The 17,894-nt window shown below is 39.8% G+C and overlaps 1 protein-coding gene across 1 annotated transcript in view; it reads right to left on the bottom strand.

Annotated features, from left to right (window-relative positions):
• Window positions 1–5,840: 5,840 nt before the first annotated feature.
• ANOS1 (anosmin 1) overlaps window positions 5,841–17,894 on the bottom strand; it is a 310,410-nt gene continuing 298,356 nt past the window's right edge. The window contains exons 12-14 of the mRNA XM_030201628.1: window positions 16,117–16,337; window positions 10,075–10,216; window positions 5,841–7,513 (exon numbers count right to left, since the gene is read on the bottom strand). Of these exons, the coding sequence (XP_030057488.1) occupies window positions 7,458–7,513; window positions 10,075–10,216; window positions 16,117–16,337 (419 nt within the window). The 3' untranslated portion in view covers window positions 5,841–7,457. The remainder of the gene's footprint in view (window positions 7,514–10,074; window positions 10,217–16,116; window positions 16,338–17,894) is intronic.

The following is a 17,894-nucleotide window of genomic DNA, read 5'->3' as shown; positions in this document are numbered from 1 at the left end:
CGTGGCCTACGTGCATCAGTTTTGAACTACCACCCGGCTAACGCATGACCCAGGAGGTAATTTCATTTTTTGCATGTGTCCACTAAGCGTGCTAGAAATTACTGCCCAGTTAATGTGTGAGACCTTACTGCTAAGTCAGTGGGTGGTGGTAAGGTCTCAGGCCCAAAATAGGCATGTGCCAATTTTTTATTTTGCCACACATCCATTTTTCAGCCCCCCAAAAAAGCCTTTTTTGCAGGTGCACTGAAAAATGGACCTGTGCACGTCCAATACACGCATCTACACCAGCGCAGGCCATTTCTCAGCGCATCTTAGTAAAAGGACCCTTCAGTGAATTTGTGGGATAAGCACAAAGAATGCTTAGTAGCAAGAAAATGAAGACAAAATTGGAGATAAAGATGAATCAATGCTGTGAAAGGAAAATGGGTAGACTAGACATGCTTTATATGTAGGGCTTCTAATTTTAATCTTTAAATTGATAAAACACCCCAAGTGCAAAAAATGTGCAGTTTATTGGATAAACAGGAAAATCTTTCATCTAGCACTCTTTCATTCCTCCCTTTACCTGCCTTGTATCCTTCACTCTGTTTATGCCTTTCTGGGCTGACATCTCCTCAGCTGCAGAAATATATCTATTTGATTCTACCACAAGTGATACCCAACAACGGTAGCTGCACTGTGAAAACTGTAATATTTATTTTATTTATTTATTTGTTACATTTGTATCCCACATTTTCCCACCTATTTGCAGGCTCAATGTGGCTTACATAGTACTGTAAAGGCGCTCGCCAATTCCGGTATGAACAAATACAGTAATGTTGTGGTAGAAGAAGGTTCGTGTGTACAGACACCTTAGGGAATTGTACAGAGGAAGAGAATCGTAGAGAGGAAGAGTTATTATATGTCCATTACGATTTCTTGTACTCAAAAAGGTCCCCTAATTAACTAGAAAACAAACACCTAAATGGGCAACTCTATAAACTGGCACCTCAGTCTATGTGTCCCAATGCCATCTGCTTACCCCCAGATTCTATATAGCGTGTGCTCAAATCCAGGCATATTCTATAACAATGCATGTAACTTAATTGCCTTAGCAAGCCAATCAGCATTTTAACAGCTCTTAACAAGCACTAATGAGCACTAATTGTCAATAATTAAAATTTACGCACACAACTTGCTAAGCGTATTCTGTAATGAACTGTGCCCAAATTCTAATGCATGCAGTTCAAATGAGGTGTAGCTATGGGCAGGGACAAATAATGTCACAGAAAATTATTATACACCACTTTTGCACTATCGTGATAATACCAGAGTAATCTATGGGCACAGCAAGAAAATATCCAGATAGCAGCAATATTCAATGCCACTTCAGGTATCTGTGCAACTTAGGACAGAAAAACTGCACTGCTAAGTTAGCGAGATAATGGTGCTGAATATTGTTATTATCTGGTCTGTGAAATACATGGATTTGGGGTGGCGCAAAATATCTGGGAATATATTTAAATGCCACAGCCAGCGATTTACTAGAAATGCCAAACATGGCACTTAAATATTACCCCAATACTTTATAAATACTAAAGAGAGTTCTGCTGACCAGGGGATAGGGTTTGTTAATACATTAATTGGAACTATATGTGTAATTTGCTTAAAAGTTTGAAGATATGGTATATTACAGGGGTGGCCAACCCTGGTTTTCGAGGGCTGCAACCGAGTCAGGTTTCAGAATTTCCCCAATGAATATGCATGAGATCTATTTGTATGGACTGCTTCCATTGTCTCATGCATATTCATTGAGGAAATTCTGAAAACCCGGCTGAGTTGTGTCCCTCGAGGACCGAGATTGCCCACCCCTGGTATATCACATGCAAACTATGGTGCCCTTTTATTAAAGTGTGCTAAACTTTGTAGTTAACATGTTTAATGCAGGATTTTATGGCAAAATGACTGCAACGTTTACATGGAACTTTTAGAGGACTTTCCCAATTTTTTGCAGGTCATGGGCTAATGTTACCATTAGAGCCCAGTATCTGCAGAAAGTTAATGCAGGAGCACTAATGACTTCTTATTTAGTAAACACTAACCCCGAAATTCTAGAAAAAGCATTAAAACTTGTGTGTGCAAATTTGCAGGTGCAATTTAATTGAATAACAAACAGCACCGATAATTAGTTTAACAATAATTATTGGCACTAATTGGATTTAATTGAAATGTATGCACGGAAATTTAGGCACCAGATCCACGCCTAAATTTCACATTTGAGTCCAAAAAGGTGGAACTGAAATGGGAGGGTCATGGGCGGATCAGGGGCATTCCTAGAATTTACATGTGTAATTCTAGAATGAGGGGGATAATCGCCTAATTTAGCTGCGAGAATGTGCACCAGGTTTCAGTTGGTGCAAATGGCTGCATCTAAACTTAGGCATGATTCCCGGGCAAAAGTACTATTCTATAAACTGCACCTAACCGATTTTTTTAGGCGCCATATATAGAATCGATCCCTATGTGCTGCTGCGTTAAAGTTGTGATGGCAGTTACCACGCAGTAATTATAGTGCACTAGCCGGTTAGTGCTTCCATAACTACGCAAGTACATAAGTGTTGCCATACTGGGACATTTTATGATGCTTATCCTAGAGATAAGTAGTGGATTTTCCCAAGTCAATTTTAAGAATGGCTTATAGACTTTCCTTTTAGGAAGCTACCCAAACCATTTTTAAACCCTGCTAATCTCACTCTCTGCCTATGCCATGCTCCCAGCTAGAAAAAATCTTAAAAATTCAATAACACAAGGCTAAACACGGAAAATACCACAGCGGGGCTGGAGGTTGGGAGGCGGGGATAGGGCTGGGCAGACTTATACGGTCTGTGCCAGAGCCGGTGGTGGGAAGCGGTGGTTGGGAGGCGGGGATAGTGCTGGACAGACTTGTACGGTCTGTGTCAGAGCCGGGGTTGGGAGGCAGGGCTGGGGAGGTGAGGATAGTGCTGGGCAGACTTATACGGTCTGTGCCTGTGCCAGAGCTGGTGGTTGGGAGGTGGGGCTGGTGGTTGGGAGGCAGGGATAGTGCGGGGCAGACTTATACGGTCTGTGCCCTGAAGAGCATAGGTACAAATCAAAGTAGGGTATAAACAAAAAGCAGCAAATATGAGTTATCTTGTTGGGCAGACTGGATGGACCGTGCAGGTCTTTTTCTGCCGTCATCTACTATGTTACTATGTTATTATGTTACTATGTAATGCATTTGTGCAGTAGCCTGTTTCTATTCACTAATGGCATGTTAATGGCTTAACACCCTTTAGTAAAAGGGTCTATATATCTTGCACAATATAACAATAAAGAAAAAATATTTTTAAAAAACACTAACCACTGCAGATTAGAACACTGGAGTTGACCTGTATGAATGAATTTAGGCAATACTATACATTTGATTTGAACTCTTATGAGAACTTAATTTTATTGAGGATATATTTTATTTTAAGCAGCAGAGTTTCCTGAAAATGAAATAACTCCTGAAGTGGAATGGGTAAACAGGGAATAATTGCTGACCCATTTAAACAGTGCTAAAACAAAGGAACCCACCATGGAACTAAAAGGTAGCACATTTAAAACAAATGGGAGATAATATGTTTTCGTTCAATGCACAATTAAGCTGTGGAATTTGTTGATAGGAAATGTCAAGGCAGTTAGCATACCTGGGTTTACAAAGGGTTTACAGAAGGATAAATTTATAAACTGTTATTAACACAGATAAGCATTTGTTTGTGTGCCATAAAAATTTTAGGGCCCTGTTTACTAAGGTGCAATAGGTTATTTAGCACGCGCTAAAAATTACAGCGAGCTAATGCTACAGACACCCATATATTCCTATGGGTGTCTCTAGCGTTAGCATGTGCCAAAAACACTAGTGTGCCTATAGCACAGCTTAGTAAATAGGTCTATTTAGTGTGTGCAGAATTATTTAATGCACATTAGCCTATGAATTATTGCATGTACATTGAATTTGTGTGCATTAAAAAGTTCTAAATGAGTGAAGCAAACCAAAACAATTAGCAAACATTGGGTGGGAAGATCATTTTTCCAGTACACATCCCTAATTATTAGCCAAGTGCAAACTTATCTCTTGATATCAGCAACAAAGATTGGATCTACTCTTTGGGATCCTGGTGTGGTGTGGTCATCTATTTAACTTCCTCCTCTCACTTCGTTAACTACTTTCTTAACCTCTATGAGGCTGACCACCTGTGCACATTGGTTAATATTACCAGCTCTTGGCCTTCTTCCTCTTGCTCTTTCTGTGGTGTCTTATAGTCTTTCTTCAGGCTCGGTTTCATTGGCGTGGAAAGTGATGGTGCATCTAGTCCTGAAGCAGTCTGTTCCCAGTCATTATCATCCTGTATCTCAGCTGTGGGGTTTTTTTTAATCAATATTGATGGGGAAAAGTAGTTTTTCTGCAGTTTTCTACATTCATTGTGCAAGGCTTTACCTTGCATCAAAGACAGTTTAGATTTAGGAAGAGTTTCAGCACAAAGAATGCTGTTATAGCTTTAATCAGTAAAATTCCTATGGGTCTCAATAGGGGTTTAGTTGCTTTGAGGGTCTCCATGAACCCAGCTGCTGCATTTCACCTGGTGGATCATTTGTTACTTTTACAGCACTTAGCAGAGATTGATTTAATGACTCAGGTTCTTCAGTGGTTTGGTTCATTTTTGTCAGAACGTGTGAGGTCCTCCACTCATACTATTCATTGTGGGGTGTCACAAGAATCTATTTTATCCCCTGCTTTCTTTAATATTTTTATTAGACCATTGGTATTTTTAATCCAGGGATTAGCAGTTAATTTTATGCAGATGACAATTTATTGTTTTTTTATACTTCATCATCAGACCTTGATCTAATACCACTGCAAAAACAAGTTGAGGCAGCACCGGTTGGTGTTAAACTGTGATGAAACAATGTCCTGATGGCTGACTGGTCACCTTGCTCTCCTTCAATTGTACCAATTTCATGGGACTCTCTAGTGGTTACTGTGAGTTCTTTTAAGTATCTGTGGTTTTTTTTAAATTCAGACTTGTCATTCAAGCCTTATGTTTCAGCTGTGATGCAAACAGGTGTTTTTGGTACTTCAATAGCTCTGGTCTGTAAAATCAATACAAGTTTTTACAACAGCTGCAGAATACAGCAGCACAGATGCTTTGCAAGGCTCATCAATTTGACCACATAATGCATCTTATTCATGTACATTGCTGGTTCCTGTTCGTTTTTGGTACCAGTTTAAGATCATGAAGGTTTGCATCATTACTTGTCTGTTTTGACTCTATTGCATGCTCCTGGCTGAGCACTTAGATCTTCAAATAAACAGCATTTAACCCTACTGTCTCCAGGTTATGCTCATCTTAAAGTCTTCTTGGAGCTTAGGGTTTTATTTTCTCACTCCTAGCCAATGGAGTTCTCTTCTGGTTTCTTTGTGTAATGAACTTTCATTTCAAAAAGTTTAAATCTTCTCAAAACTCACATTTTTTTGAGCTTGGCTTTCGGCTGATAGTGTTCTGAGACTGAGATCCAGAGAAGTCTTGCCTCTGAGTCTGATATTGTACAAAGTGTGTGGGAACTTTTATGATTGTTTACATCCTATCTTTTTGTAGCATTCCTTTTCTGCTTTTGAAATTTAATATTTGTAAACTGCTTTGCAGGGCCGCTGAAAGATAAAGCCAGGCCCGGGGCAAAACGTCTTAGGGGCATCCCCTACACCACCACACCATCAGTCACAGTGGAAAGCAGGGGAATAGCCAGCAGCCCATTTTTTTTTTTTGGGGGGGGGCATTACTTTCTGCTCTCTCTCCAACTCCACCCCATTAAAAATGTTTACTTTGCTGGCAGGGATACCCAATCCCTGCCAGCCAAAGAGCTCTGTGGCCCAAATCTCCCCTGGTGTGAGCATGCTTTCTAACCACCAATGCTAACACTCTGATGTGCTCAGTTCATGTATGTGAACTGAGCATGCGTAGAGTGCTGACATCGACTGCACCAGAGGAGGTTTGGGCCGTGGACCTCTTTGGTTTGCAGGGCTTGGGCATCCCCATCAGCCATTCCGGGTACTGCAGTTGGGTGGGCCCAAGCCCAAAGTTGAGGGACCCAGGCCCCCCCATGCTACTGGGTCAACTAGGCCCCCTTGGAGGCTGGGCCTGGAGAATCTTGCCCCCTCTCAGCGGGCCTGCTGCTTTGCCCTGCTAGATAGAAAATTTGGTATATTAAACACTGTCTGAAACAAGATACTGGGCTTGATGGACTCTTGTCAGTCTCAGAATGGTATATCTTAGATTCTTATATAATTTTGTCATGGATGGTGCTGGGAGATCATAAAAATAATGCCCTAAATTGGAATACATTTTAAGAATTCAAGAAAATGTTGGTCAACAGACATCTAGAGATCAGTCTCACTCTTAGCTTTGAACATCCACTCATCGTACTTGATATTTCAGAAGTGCTTGCACCAAGTTCTTGATGCAACAAAAGCCAAATATGTTCACTGTGGACTCATTTGATGTCCCAGATATTTGCCTATGAGCTTCTTCATGAAGAAGTCTCCACCAGGCAAAGCATGCCCACACTGAAGACACTCAAGCTGCAAATAATTAGTAAATCCTGGCCCTGGTTATAATATTACAATTGTATTTGAAGAAATTCAAAATTGTTAATATATTTGGTATTACTTAATATGAAAGAATTACATTTGCTCTACCTTAGTTTTGGACTATATATACACTTTTCTAGAAACATCTATTAGATTTTTTTTCTTAGGATATATCCTATAAAATGATTGTAGTGTTACTTCCAACACCTTATATATTCTGCTTTTTAAAAGAGTTTGGAACCAAACTTACAAATAGGGCTCAGACATTTCAGTCCCCCATGACAGGATTCTGTATGATTATTTTATGTCTCATTTCATCAGTTTTCATTAGTTTGATGTCTCTTTTTCAGCCTTCACCCTCTTTAATGAATTCTTATTTATGCCGAAATAAAGTATTTTGCATTTAGAAGCAAGTTATGCTACTTTGAAGACTGGACATTTCAGAACTTGCATAGTATTTGGAAAAGCCACAAAAAAAAACTATTCTATATTGCGTTGTTGAATTTTAGGCGGCACACAGGAAACCATTTAGTTTTGATTGGAAAAAAAAGATACATGCTTCATTTTCTCAGACTGCTTTTGATGCTTTGATAAGTAGGATACAGGAGGTACAGGCCCCTTGAAGTCATGGTCCAATCAGCTTGGAAGAAGTACATCTCAAAAAGAATAAGTGAGGTAGCATGAGCTACTGAAGAAATTAATGAACGACGGGAACCATTACTGGAGGGAGACTCCACCACTCTTTCTCCACCAGGCACGTACCTCTGCTGCCTTCATGCATGAGTTAAAATGAAAATTTAGTCATCTATTTTGACATTAGAAGAAAAGTCTAATATTCTTCTGGAGAAGGTTTATAGTGATGATGGTGCTGTTTTAGATGAGGCCCTGCAATATTAACAAAGAAAATAATATTACTTAACATTGCATAAAGGTATTACAGATAGCTCTAAAACCTCATTCCAATACAGCATTAACACATTTTTACTTAGGGCCTCTTATCAAACTGTGCTAGCGGTCCCCGGTGCGGTTAATGACGACAAAGCCCTTTCACTTTGAATGGGCTTGGTTGGCATTGCCACACGGAAACTGCTAGTGTGACTTGATAAAAGAGACCCTTACTTTTAAATTCTATGGCCTACATCATATCAGTGAAGTGCAGGACTGTACAGATGATCATAATTTGGTATTTGGCCAAAAGATTGAAATGCCTTTGACTAAAACCTAATGAAAAGATAAAGAAATACCTGACGTTTAAATAATAAAGAACAACATTTTAGAAAGGATGTCCTAGAAATAAGGAGTGGATTTTCCCAAGTCCATGACTTATGAATTTTCTTTTAGGAAATTATCAAACCTTTTTAAAACCCTGCTAAGCTAACTGCTTTTATAAAATTATCTGGCAATGAATTCCAGAGTTTAATTACACATTGAGTGAATAAATATTTTCTCTAGTTTGTTTTAAATTTATTACTTAGTAGCTTCATTGTGTGTCCCCTAATCCTAATATTTTTGGAAGCATAAACAAGCGATTCACATCTACCTGTTCCACCTGTTTTATAGACCTCTATCATATCTCTCCTCAGCCTTCTCTTCTCCAAGCTGAAGAACCTTAGCCACTTTACCCTTTCCTCATAGGGCAGTTGTCCCATCCTCTTTATCATTTTTGTTGCCCTTCTCTGTACGTTTTCTAATTCTGCTATTATAATATTCTTATTTTTGTTTTCCATTTCTTTCTTTCTTAATAGTTCCTAACATTCTATTTGCTTTCTTAGTCCCAACTCCATACTGAGCAGAGGGTTTCAATGCTTCATAATACAAAAATTACATCTCCACCCCACCTCACCTTGACTGATGAACCAAATTATAATCTGCAGGACATATCTGATTAAGAATCACTTGGTTTACATCAGAGTTCCAAGAGTCCATGATATAGCACAAAAGAGATTGATTAACAATATGAGATTAATGCTAGATCAGTTTGTAACAAGGTCAAGTTGAAATACAGCATCAAGAATGAGAAAAAAATCATACTGCTCTAACTAGTAACCTGAAGACGAGTCTTCTGTGGGACCACAAACCCCTATGGTATCTTTTCCACAATGTCCAAATTCCACAAATATTGGAATCAAATAATCTATCCCCACCATTATAACCTAAGGATTCTGATTTAAACATGTTATCCTTATGCTAATATAACAAAACTTAATTCATTTGATAGTAATTATATAATCGATCACTCAAATATATACTCAAAAATGCACTCGAGATCATCATGAATGAATCTCCACTTTAAAATGAAGACAGTTACCATAGTGGTGTCACTGGAGGACATAGATTACAGTTAGTTAAGAAAAAGGTAAAAAACGAAAGACAAATAGAATGATATCCCATAAAGCATTCGGTACAGTTGCTCTTAGCATTAGCAAATCTGTCAGATAACGCCTTCTAAAACATCTCCACCTAAAGGTAAAAACAGGAAAGAGATAAAAACATCTGTGTGCTTGAACCCGGAGCCTGCTCCAAAATCAAAACAGGACATGCCCCTTATGCATGCTTTTTTGGCAGCATGCTTCAGCATCTACTTGAATTCAAAGGGAGGATACAGCTAAGAGTGATGTCACAGGAGAAGGCAGATTTCACTGCCCCACTCAGAAATACAGCAGCTTTAAAAAGACTGGCACCAGAATATTTAAAATGTGCAAACAGCAGGGTCCAGTAACTGGATAGTCAAATGAATTTCAGGGTGGCCTGAACTTCTACTTGAATTTGAAAGGAGAAAATAACCCAGAGCAATATTACAAGGGTAAATGGAGCTCCCCACCCCACTCCAAAATACAGCAGCCTGTGGGATATCTTGAGAGGAGTGCTTGATTGGAAGAATATTGCTTCCAGGGGGGTTGAAAAGACTATTCATTTTTGGACTGCTGCCACACAAAATGTTACTGGTAGCACATCAGCACTTAATGTTAAGTACAACTGGAGTACTGGCAGCCCTGAGAACTAGCATGTGGTAACATCCCGTGTGATAGCTATCAGCACTAGACATTCCCATCCTACGCTAAGCAGCTACTGTGGGATTTTTACCATGTTGGCTAGTTTTAGCATGCAGTAGCTGTTAGCTTGGACCTACGCTAATGGCCACTACCCACTAACACTCATACTAAGGGCTCTGTTTACTAAGGTGCTATAGCGTTTTTAGCGCGTGCACAAAATTAGCGCACGCTGTGTAGGCGCCCATAGGAATATTGTGGGCGCCTACGTGGTTAGCGCATGCTAATGGTTAGCGCACGCTAAAAGCACTAATGCGCCGCTAGCATGGCTTAGTAAATGGGGCCCCAACTGCTTAGAACAGCTTTCTAAACATCCCCTGAAAATTGTTTCCTTTTATCCCCAAATCCATCCCCAAGCCTTATTATGAAACCCCTACACGTGGTTCCAGTACTCACGATGGGATGATGTGGTCTGTGAATTAGGTGTGCGGAATGACTTCATCGTAGCTGGCCCCTCTCCTCCAGTGGTCAACACTTGCACTTCCAGTCTATATAGCATCGATGGTCTCAGGTTGGTCACTGTGAGGACATAATGATCCTACATAGAGTTTGTTGAAAAATAAATAAATAAAGCACTAGATTTAGATATTCTAGAAATACATATATAGTTGCATGCTTTTTAAAACGGCCAAGGTTTTGTTTCCCCTTATGCTTCCAATTACTATTCTGATCTCTGGATTACATTTTTATGACCTAACCAAAGAGCTAACTTGCAATACTTGGCAGAGATATCAATCCTCATGGGAGCTTTTTTCCCTAAAAATGGAAATTGAAACATCTCTGAATATTTTATTCCAACTTGTGCATGCTCATCAGCTTCTACAAAAAAAAAATTGTTGTATTTGCAGAATGTGCTTCCAGTTTTGTATGTTATTGTTTTAAACTTTTGCATGAATATATGTTAACAGAGTTGTTTAATCTGCACAGTTCTGTTGTTGTTTTGATCTCTTTAATAAAAAGATTTAAACAAAAGCAACTCTGTCCCACTAGAGGCTATTAACTCTGACAGGCCCAAAAGGCTGCTACTGTATAATTTAAAAACAGCATTTTAGTGTACATATTTTTCTTTACAGAATCTTTACAGTTTGCTCATAGCAGTGCATTGGGCCCCCTCTAAACCTCCAGCACCCCTTTAAACTGCTGGCGTGGCTGCCGAAGCCCCTCCAGCCAAAGAAATGCAGTGCCCAAGCCGCTCCCTTCCTCCTTGCACCGCATCTGTAATGCAGATGTTCACGACGTGCCTCCTGCGCCAACATCGGGACTTCTCATGCATGCTCAGTTCATGCAAGAACTAAGCATGTTCAAGGATTCCTTGAGTGATTTCAATGGGTGAAATGATGCATTAACTCAGGCAAGAGACAGCAGGATGATTTAGGGTTCTATAGATCTGTATTCTTATCCCTTAACTTTGCATTATCTTTTGAGATTGACTGTGAGCCACATTGAACTTTAATGGCTAATGTGGGATATAAGTGTCGATAAATGTCAAGAAAATGCTGGTGTAGTGGAGTATAGTGAGAGACTCGTCAATCCCAGTCCTGATAGCGGGGACTGGTGGCTCAAAGATGATCAAGAGACTTGTACTGGAAATGAAGCATCTCCATGTATAAATAGCATTTACATGTATAGATCACATACACTTGTACATGGTGATTTCAGAAATCTGGCATCTACCAGAACCTAGAGATTTCAAGAAGGGGAGGGGGGGGGGAGTGTGGCTTGAGCAGGCCAAAATTCTACATGTAAATTCTACATCATACATAGGGAATACAAGTCTATGTAAACAAAAATTCCCTATTAGGTACTGTACAAGCTCAGAGGCACACGTGGAGGGGCATAATCGAAAGGGATGCCCAAGTTTTGCTGAAGATGTCCTCACAAAATGTCCTGGTGGAGGGGCGGGGAAACCCGTATTATTGAAACAAGATGAATGTCCATCTTTTGTTTCGATAGTACAGTCAGGGACGCCCAAATCTTGACATTTAGGTCATCCTTAGAGATGGTCGTCCCTAGACTTGGTCGTTTCTGATTTTCGGCGATAATGGAAACCAAGGACGCCCATTTCAAAAACGACCAAATGCAAGCCCTTTGGTTGTGGGAGGAGCCAACTTTCATGGTGCACTGGTCCCCCTCACATGCCAGGACACCAACTGGGCACCCTAGGAGGTACTGCAGTGGATGTCATAAATTGCTTTCAGGTACATAGCTCCCTTACTTTGTGTGCTCAGCCCCCAAAACCCACTACCCACAACTGTACACCATTACCATAGCCCTTACGGGTGAAGGGGGGCACCTAGATGTGGGTACAGTGGGTTTGTGGTGGGTTTTGGAGGGCTCATATTTACCACCACAAGTGTAACAGGTAGGGGGGATGGGCCTGGGTCCGCCTGCTTGAAGTGCACTGCACCCACTAAAACTGCTCCAGGGACCTGCATACTGCTGTGATCGACCTGAGTATGACATTTGAGGCTGGCACAGAGGCTGTCTCAAAATATTTTTAAAGATATTTTTTGAGGGTGGGAGGATGTTAGTGACCACTTGGGGCGGAAGGGGAAGTGATCCCTGATTCTCTCCAGTGGTCACCTGGTCAGTTCAGGCACCTTTTTGTGGCTTGGTCGTAAGAAAAACAGGACCAGGTAAAGTCGTCCAAGTGCTCGTCAGGGACGCCCTTTTTTTCCATTATGAGTCGAGGACGCCCATGTGTTAGGCACGCCCAAGTCCCGCCTTCGCTATGCCTGACATGCCCCCGTGAACTTTGGTCGACCCCGCGATGGAAATCAGTTGGGGGTGCCCAAAATCTGCTTTTGATTATGCTGATTTGGGCGACCCTGTGAGAAGGACACCCATCTTCTGATTTGTGTCGGAAGATGGGCATCCTTCTTTTCGAAAATGAACCTGATAGTCTTTCCACCTCCAAGAAACAAAAATGTGGGCTCACTATTAGATGACATTCATATGTTCAGGTTTTTTTAAATGTTCCAGCTACATGTGAACATACTGGCACTTATACATGGATGTTGCAAAATCTCCACATCTATATGTAAGTGCCAGGAGTTACACAAGGAAATGCCGAGTTGATTTCACTCTTTTTGTGCATGTGTAAATTTGTACAATGGCTGCTCCCACTGCACATGCCAGCAAATATATATATGCACTTCTACACATGCTTATGTGTATTTTATAAAGGCTCTGCGTTTGGCACAATCTTTTGTAAAATACAGGGGGAAAAGAGCATGTCCCATAATTCTGATCTCTACAATCTCTTGCACATATAATTTGCTGAGTGGCTATGTTCAGTTTTTCAATGTGTATCTTTGTAAAATGTATGCTTTTGCCACCTGTGTGGGCAAATACACATGCACTTCTGCATGTTATTCTTGGAAAAGCTCTAGACCAGCAGATCCTTTTCTAAAAACCTACTATAATTGTACATGCCTCGACCTGGACATATCCATTCCAATTTCTAGATTCTAACTAAAATGGGGATGTATAAGTTGAGGATTCTATAAATTCAAGTAAGATACAAATTCTGAATTAAGCAAATTGTATTCTGGAATCTCTATGGATAAATATTCCATGTGTGGTGGGAAAAAATATAGTAGGTGGGTTTACTATTCTACTATCATCTACCTGACCAGGATGATGAAACAGACTTTGAAATGCAAAGGAAATGAGAACACTAGACAAGTCTGCTCTTCCGGCTCCTTCAGCCTCATTCTATGCTCCAAACACTGGCAGGGACTGAGAACCTATGCCAGTTTCTACTTGTGTTACCACACCAGGAAAGTGGAGTGAAGAAGTAGTCTGGAGTGGAGGAGTAGCCTAGTGCAGCGGACTTTGATCCTGGGAATTGGGTTCAATTCCCACTACAGCTCCTTGTGACTCTGGACAAGTCACTTAACCCTTCATTGCCCCAGGTACAAATAAGTACCTGTATATACTATGTAAACCACTTTGAATGTAGTTGCAAAAACCACAGAAAGGCAATATATCAAGTCCCATTCCATTTCCCTTCTTCTGTATCAGCAGGGGCTGGGTCCCAATAGCACACTGGCAGTTGAGCCACCACACTCTCTCCTCTTCTTTTGATGCCAATAGTAGTTGGAGTCTCATCATCACATTTACGTTCATCTGCCTCAGTTTCTCCTCTTTATTTGATGCCAGTGGGGGTTTGGTCCCTGTTGGTACACCACTGCTTGTACTGTTCTGTTTCCATTTATGTCTTGTGCCACAGAGCTTAGGATACCCATAACATTGAATTTTTCTCCACCTCTCCTGCTGGATCTTCAGGTGGCAGAGCCTGAATTCTCACTACCCTGTGGCTCTGCTCCTTTTCAGCCATGTTTTGCAGCATACAGATGCTTACAGCCACAGATACTCGACAGTAGATGCTTCTTTTTTGAGAACATATATAAAAAGATGCTACATGTTTGACTATGAAACCATATAGATACCTTCTCCAGATATTTTGAGAATCTTATATTATTATTTTGCAATAAACAACTACAAATACATAAGAGTTTCCCAACATTTACTCTAGAAACTTTATTATGGACCATCAGAAAGTGGGTAAATCCATACCGTGTTTCACAAGGGACACTCATATACCAACCCCAATTGTCCTCATCTATCCTTTTCAAAAAGATTATTTTGTAAAATATAAATTGCATATATCCTTTCACTTCAAACAATTCCAATCAATTCAAAACTCATCTTAGCAAAATTCATAAATTTCTTGTAAGCAAACACTTATCTCAAAGCATGTTGGTTCTCTAGTCTGAGCCATGTAAACTCCACAGGAACCCAGTCCAACACAGCGCTACATTTTGCTTATCCAGCTGCATCAGGGAAATAGGTTTCTTCTCATAGTATTATTTTTGGCACATCTTTCATGTGGAGAATTGTCCCTTATGAGAGACGTGCCGAAAATAATACTATGAGAAGAAACCTATTTCCCTGATGCAGCTGGATAAGCGAAACATAGCGCTATGTCGGACCAGATTCCTGTGGAGGTTACATGCCTCAGACTAGAGAATTTACATGCTTTGAGATAAGTGTTTGCTTACACAAAATGTATGAACTTTGGTAAGATGAGTTTTGAATTCATTGGAACTGTTTGAAGTGAAAGGATATAGGCAAATTATACTTTACAAAAAAATCTTTTTGAAAAAGGACCAATGAGGACAATTGAGGGCCAGTTTTATAAAAGGTGCCTAAAAAATCTGTGCGGTAAACAATTCCGTCTAAGCGTATTCTATAAGTGGCGCCTAGATTTAGGCACAGTATTTAGAATACACTTAGTAGATATCCCAGTGCCTAAAACTACATGCCCCCATTTACATCAACATAAACATGACATAAATCTCTGCACGTAGATTTACGCTCAATGGGCTATATTCTATATCTACGTGTGTAAATTTTGGAACGAACATAAAACACCCAGTTTCCCATTCATAGCCATGCCCCTTTTGAACTGCACACATTAGAATTTAGGTGCAGTTCATTACAGTATACACATAGCAAGTTGTTCATGCAAATTCTAATTATTACCAATTATTGCTTATTATTGCTTGTTAAGTGCTGTTATCAAGACTGATTAGCTTGTTAAGCCAATTAAGTTACATGTGCTGTTATAAAATACGCCTGGATTTTCAGCATGGATCTCTAGGTTCGCTATATAGATTCTGGTGGTTGGTGTTGGTATATGAAAGTTCTTTGTGAAACACATTTTGGATTTACCCACCTTCTGATGGTCCATAAAAAAGTTTCTAGAGTAAAATGTTGGGAAACTCTTATGTATTTGTAGTTGATTATTGAGTCTCCCCATCAGTTTTCAGAGACCACACTTTTGGTTACAATTAATTTGTAATAAAAACTCAAATATATTTAGGGCCAGATTCTATAAATGGTGCTTTAAATTCAGAACCAATAAAAATCAGAACTCAAAGCTATTCTATATAGGGCGCTTCGGGATGAGCACCCTTGATAGAATAGTGTTGAGTGTCAAATTCGGCGCTCAACTTTGGGTACTGAATTCAGCACCCATCTTTGAGTGTGAGAACGTATGCCAGCTGAAATCTGGTATAAATCCTAGCGTACAGATTGGACATGGATCCCTGCTATTCTGTAACACGGTGCACATCTTTTGTGAACGCCCTTGGCCCACCTATGCCCCTCTGGCCACATCCCCTTTTGAGTTCTGCACGATCCAATTAAGGCACCCATTAGCCAGATTGGTACCCAAATCATAATTAGTGCTTGTTAGCTCCAATAATTAAATTGTTAGAGCCCATTAACTAATTATTTTGGACACTGATTGGGATTGGCGCCCTTTATAGAATCCGAGGGTTAATGTAAAAGCACTAATAAAACTAGCTACTTCACATACTCAGATATGTCAGAACTGTAATATGTTTGGCAATAAAGATAATAACTTACTGCTGGTAGTATCTGTGACTGGGAAATGATGCTGTTTGGTAAACTGTTTTGCCTGCTTTCTGTTGTAACCTCTGCCCAGGTGACCTGAAACCCCGTCATGGGATGTTGAAGATTTGCCTTGGATAACTTCCAGGAAAAATGACCAGTAATATTTCCTTCATGAACGATGAAAGAGGCAGACAGGTTTTCTGGCTTAGCCAGCACTTTGGAGGGAACATGTACTGTGAAAATACAGATAAGAACTTTACAAGCTATTCAGAGAAATAGAACATACAGCTTTGAGATAAAACATGTTTTTCCTGGTAGAGTCTATTATACTTAGTCCTCTAGACACTGCGCCAACAACTATATCAAAGGGATCTGAGATGTGTAACCTATTGAGTGCTTCTCTGCAAAATCCCTCAGCAATTGCCATTGTCTTTAAAACACTGCACATCAATTTAACGAGAACACTGAATAGGATCTGTGGAATACCTGAGCTATGAATTTTTATAGCATGTGTCTGAAACAATATCTACTGGGTAAAATAAAATGCAGCACTATGGTACCAAATTATTTCTGTAAATAGGCCCCTATAAATCTTAGGTAGATGGAAAAAAAAACTTGATGGATTTTTTTGTCCTTTGGTTATTTTATGATGTCAGCCAAGAAAAAGTATTAAAACATGTGCCAAGCCTCAAACATGTATTTCGAGAATATGGCTTCAAGGACACTCATTCTAAGGGTCTTGACTGTGGAAGGGCAAAATATAAAAACAGTATTATAATACCCTGTTAAATTAATATGAAAAGATATTTTCTTCAGCCCGTATTTATACACACATTTTATTAAGATTGCTTTATAAACTTTCCACTTGATTTAACTATGTGATTGTGATCGGATTTACAAACTGCTAAAGAAAGAAGAGGGTCAGAGAAGAGAAGGCAGGGTCAAGACAGGTATTCTAAGTTTTAGAATGCAACAGATGTAGCCCCAATGAAGAGGGAGGGCAATAACTATCGACTTTGAACCAGGTCAGATGCTAAGACTGAACAATGCAGAAAAGCCCTTTGAAGCTCTAACTATGCTTGTGCACTGTGCAGCATGGATTTTAAGAAAGAAAGACTTTATCCTGCAAACAGAGCCTTTCACAGACAGAAAAGGCCAGATGGGTGACCAGAGGGATGAAAAGCTTTCTGTTGCCAAAGACTTTTATAGTAATATCTATCCAAAAACAAAATCATATTTCTGATGCATAGAAAAACAAATGCAAATAATCCAGCCTCTTACCTAGAACCTGACACAATAACCTAATAATATAATAAATGACCAGCATAGTCCATCCAGTCTGCCTAGAACAGTGGCCAAGATTGAGCTTCCTGCTCCATGCAATTTACCCTCCGCTTTTGTTGTTAGGGTAGTACTTGCTGCTCTGTGCTGGTCCCCCCCCCCCCTCACATTTTTCTGTTTACTGTAGATGGATATACTCTATGTTTGTATTATATAGGTGTCATCTGTGTATATGCCATAGTTTTTTTAAATTCTATCAACATTTCCATCCCCACCACCTGCAGAAGAGCGTTCTAAGCATCCACCACTCTTCTCCATGAAAGTGTTTCCTGATATTGTTTTTCAGTTTCCCCTCTTGCAGCTTCATTTCATGTTCTGTAGTTCTATAGAATCTCCATTTTTGGAAAAAAAAAGTTTGTTTATTCGTGTATATATTTCAAGTATTTATTTATTTTCCAAATTTTCATACCACCTGCAACTAAGAGGTTTACAAAAAAAAATCAAACAAA

This window comes from Microcaecilia unicolor, chromosome 4 (genome assembly GCF_901765095.1).
Source record: "Microcaecilia unicolor chromosome 4, aMicUni1.1, whole genome shotgun sequence".
Lineage (NCBI taxonomy): Eukaryota > Metazoa > Chordata > Amphibia > Gymnophiona > Siphonopidae > Microcaecilia > Microcaecilia unicolor.
This window is presented reverse-complemented; position numbering and strand designations above follow the sequence as displayed.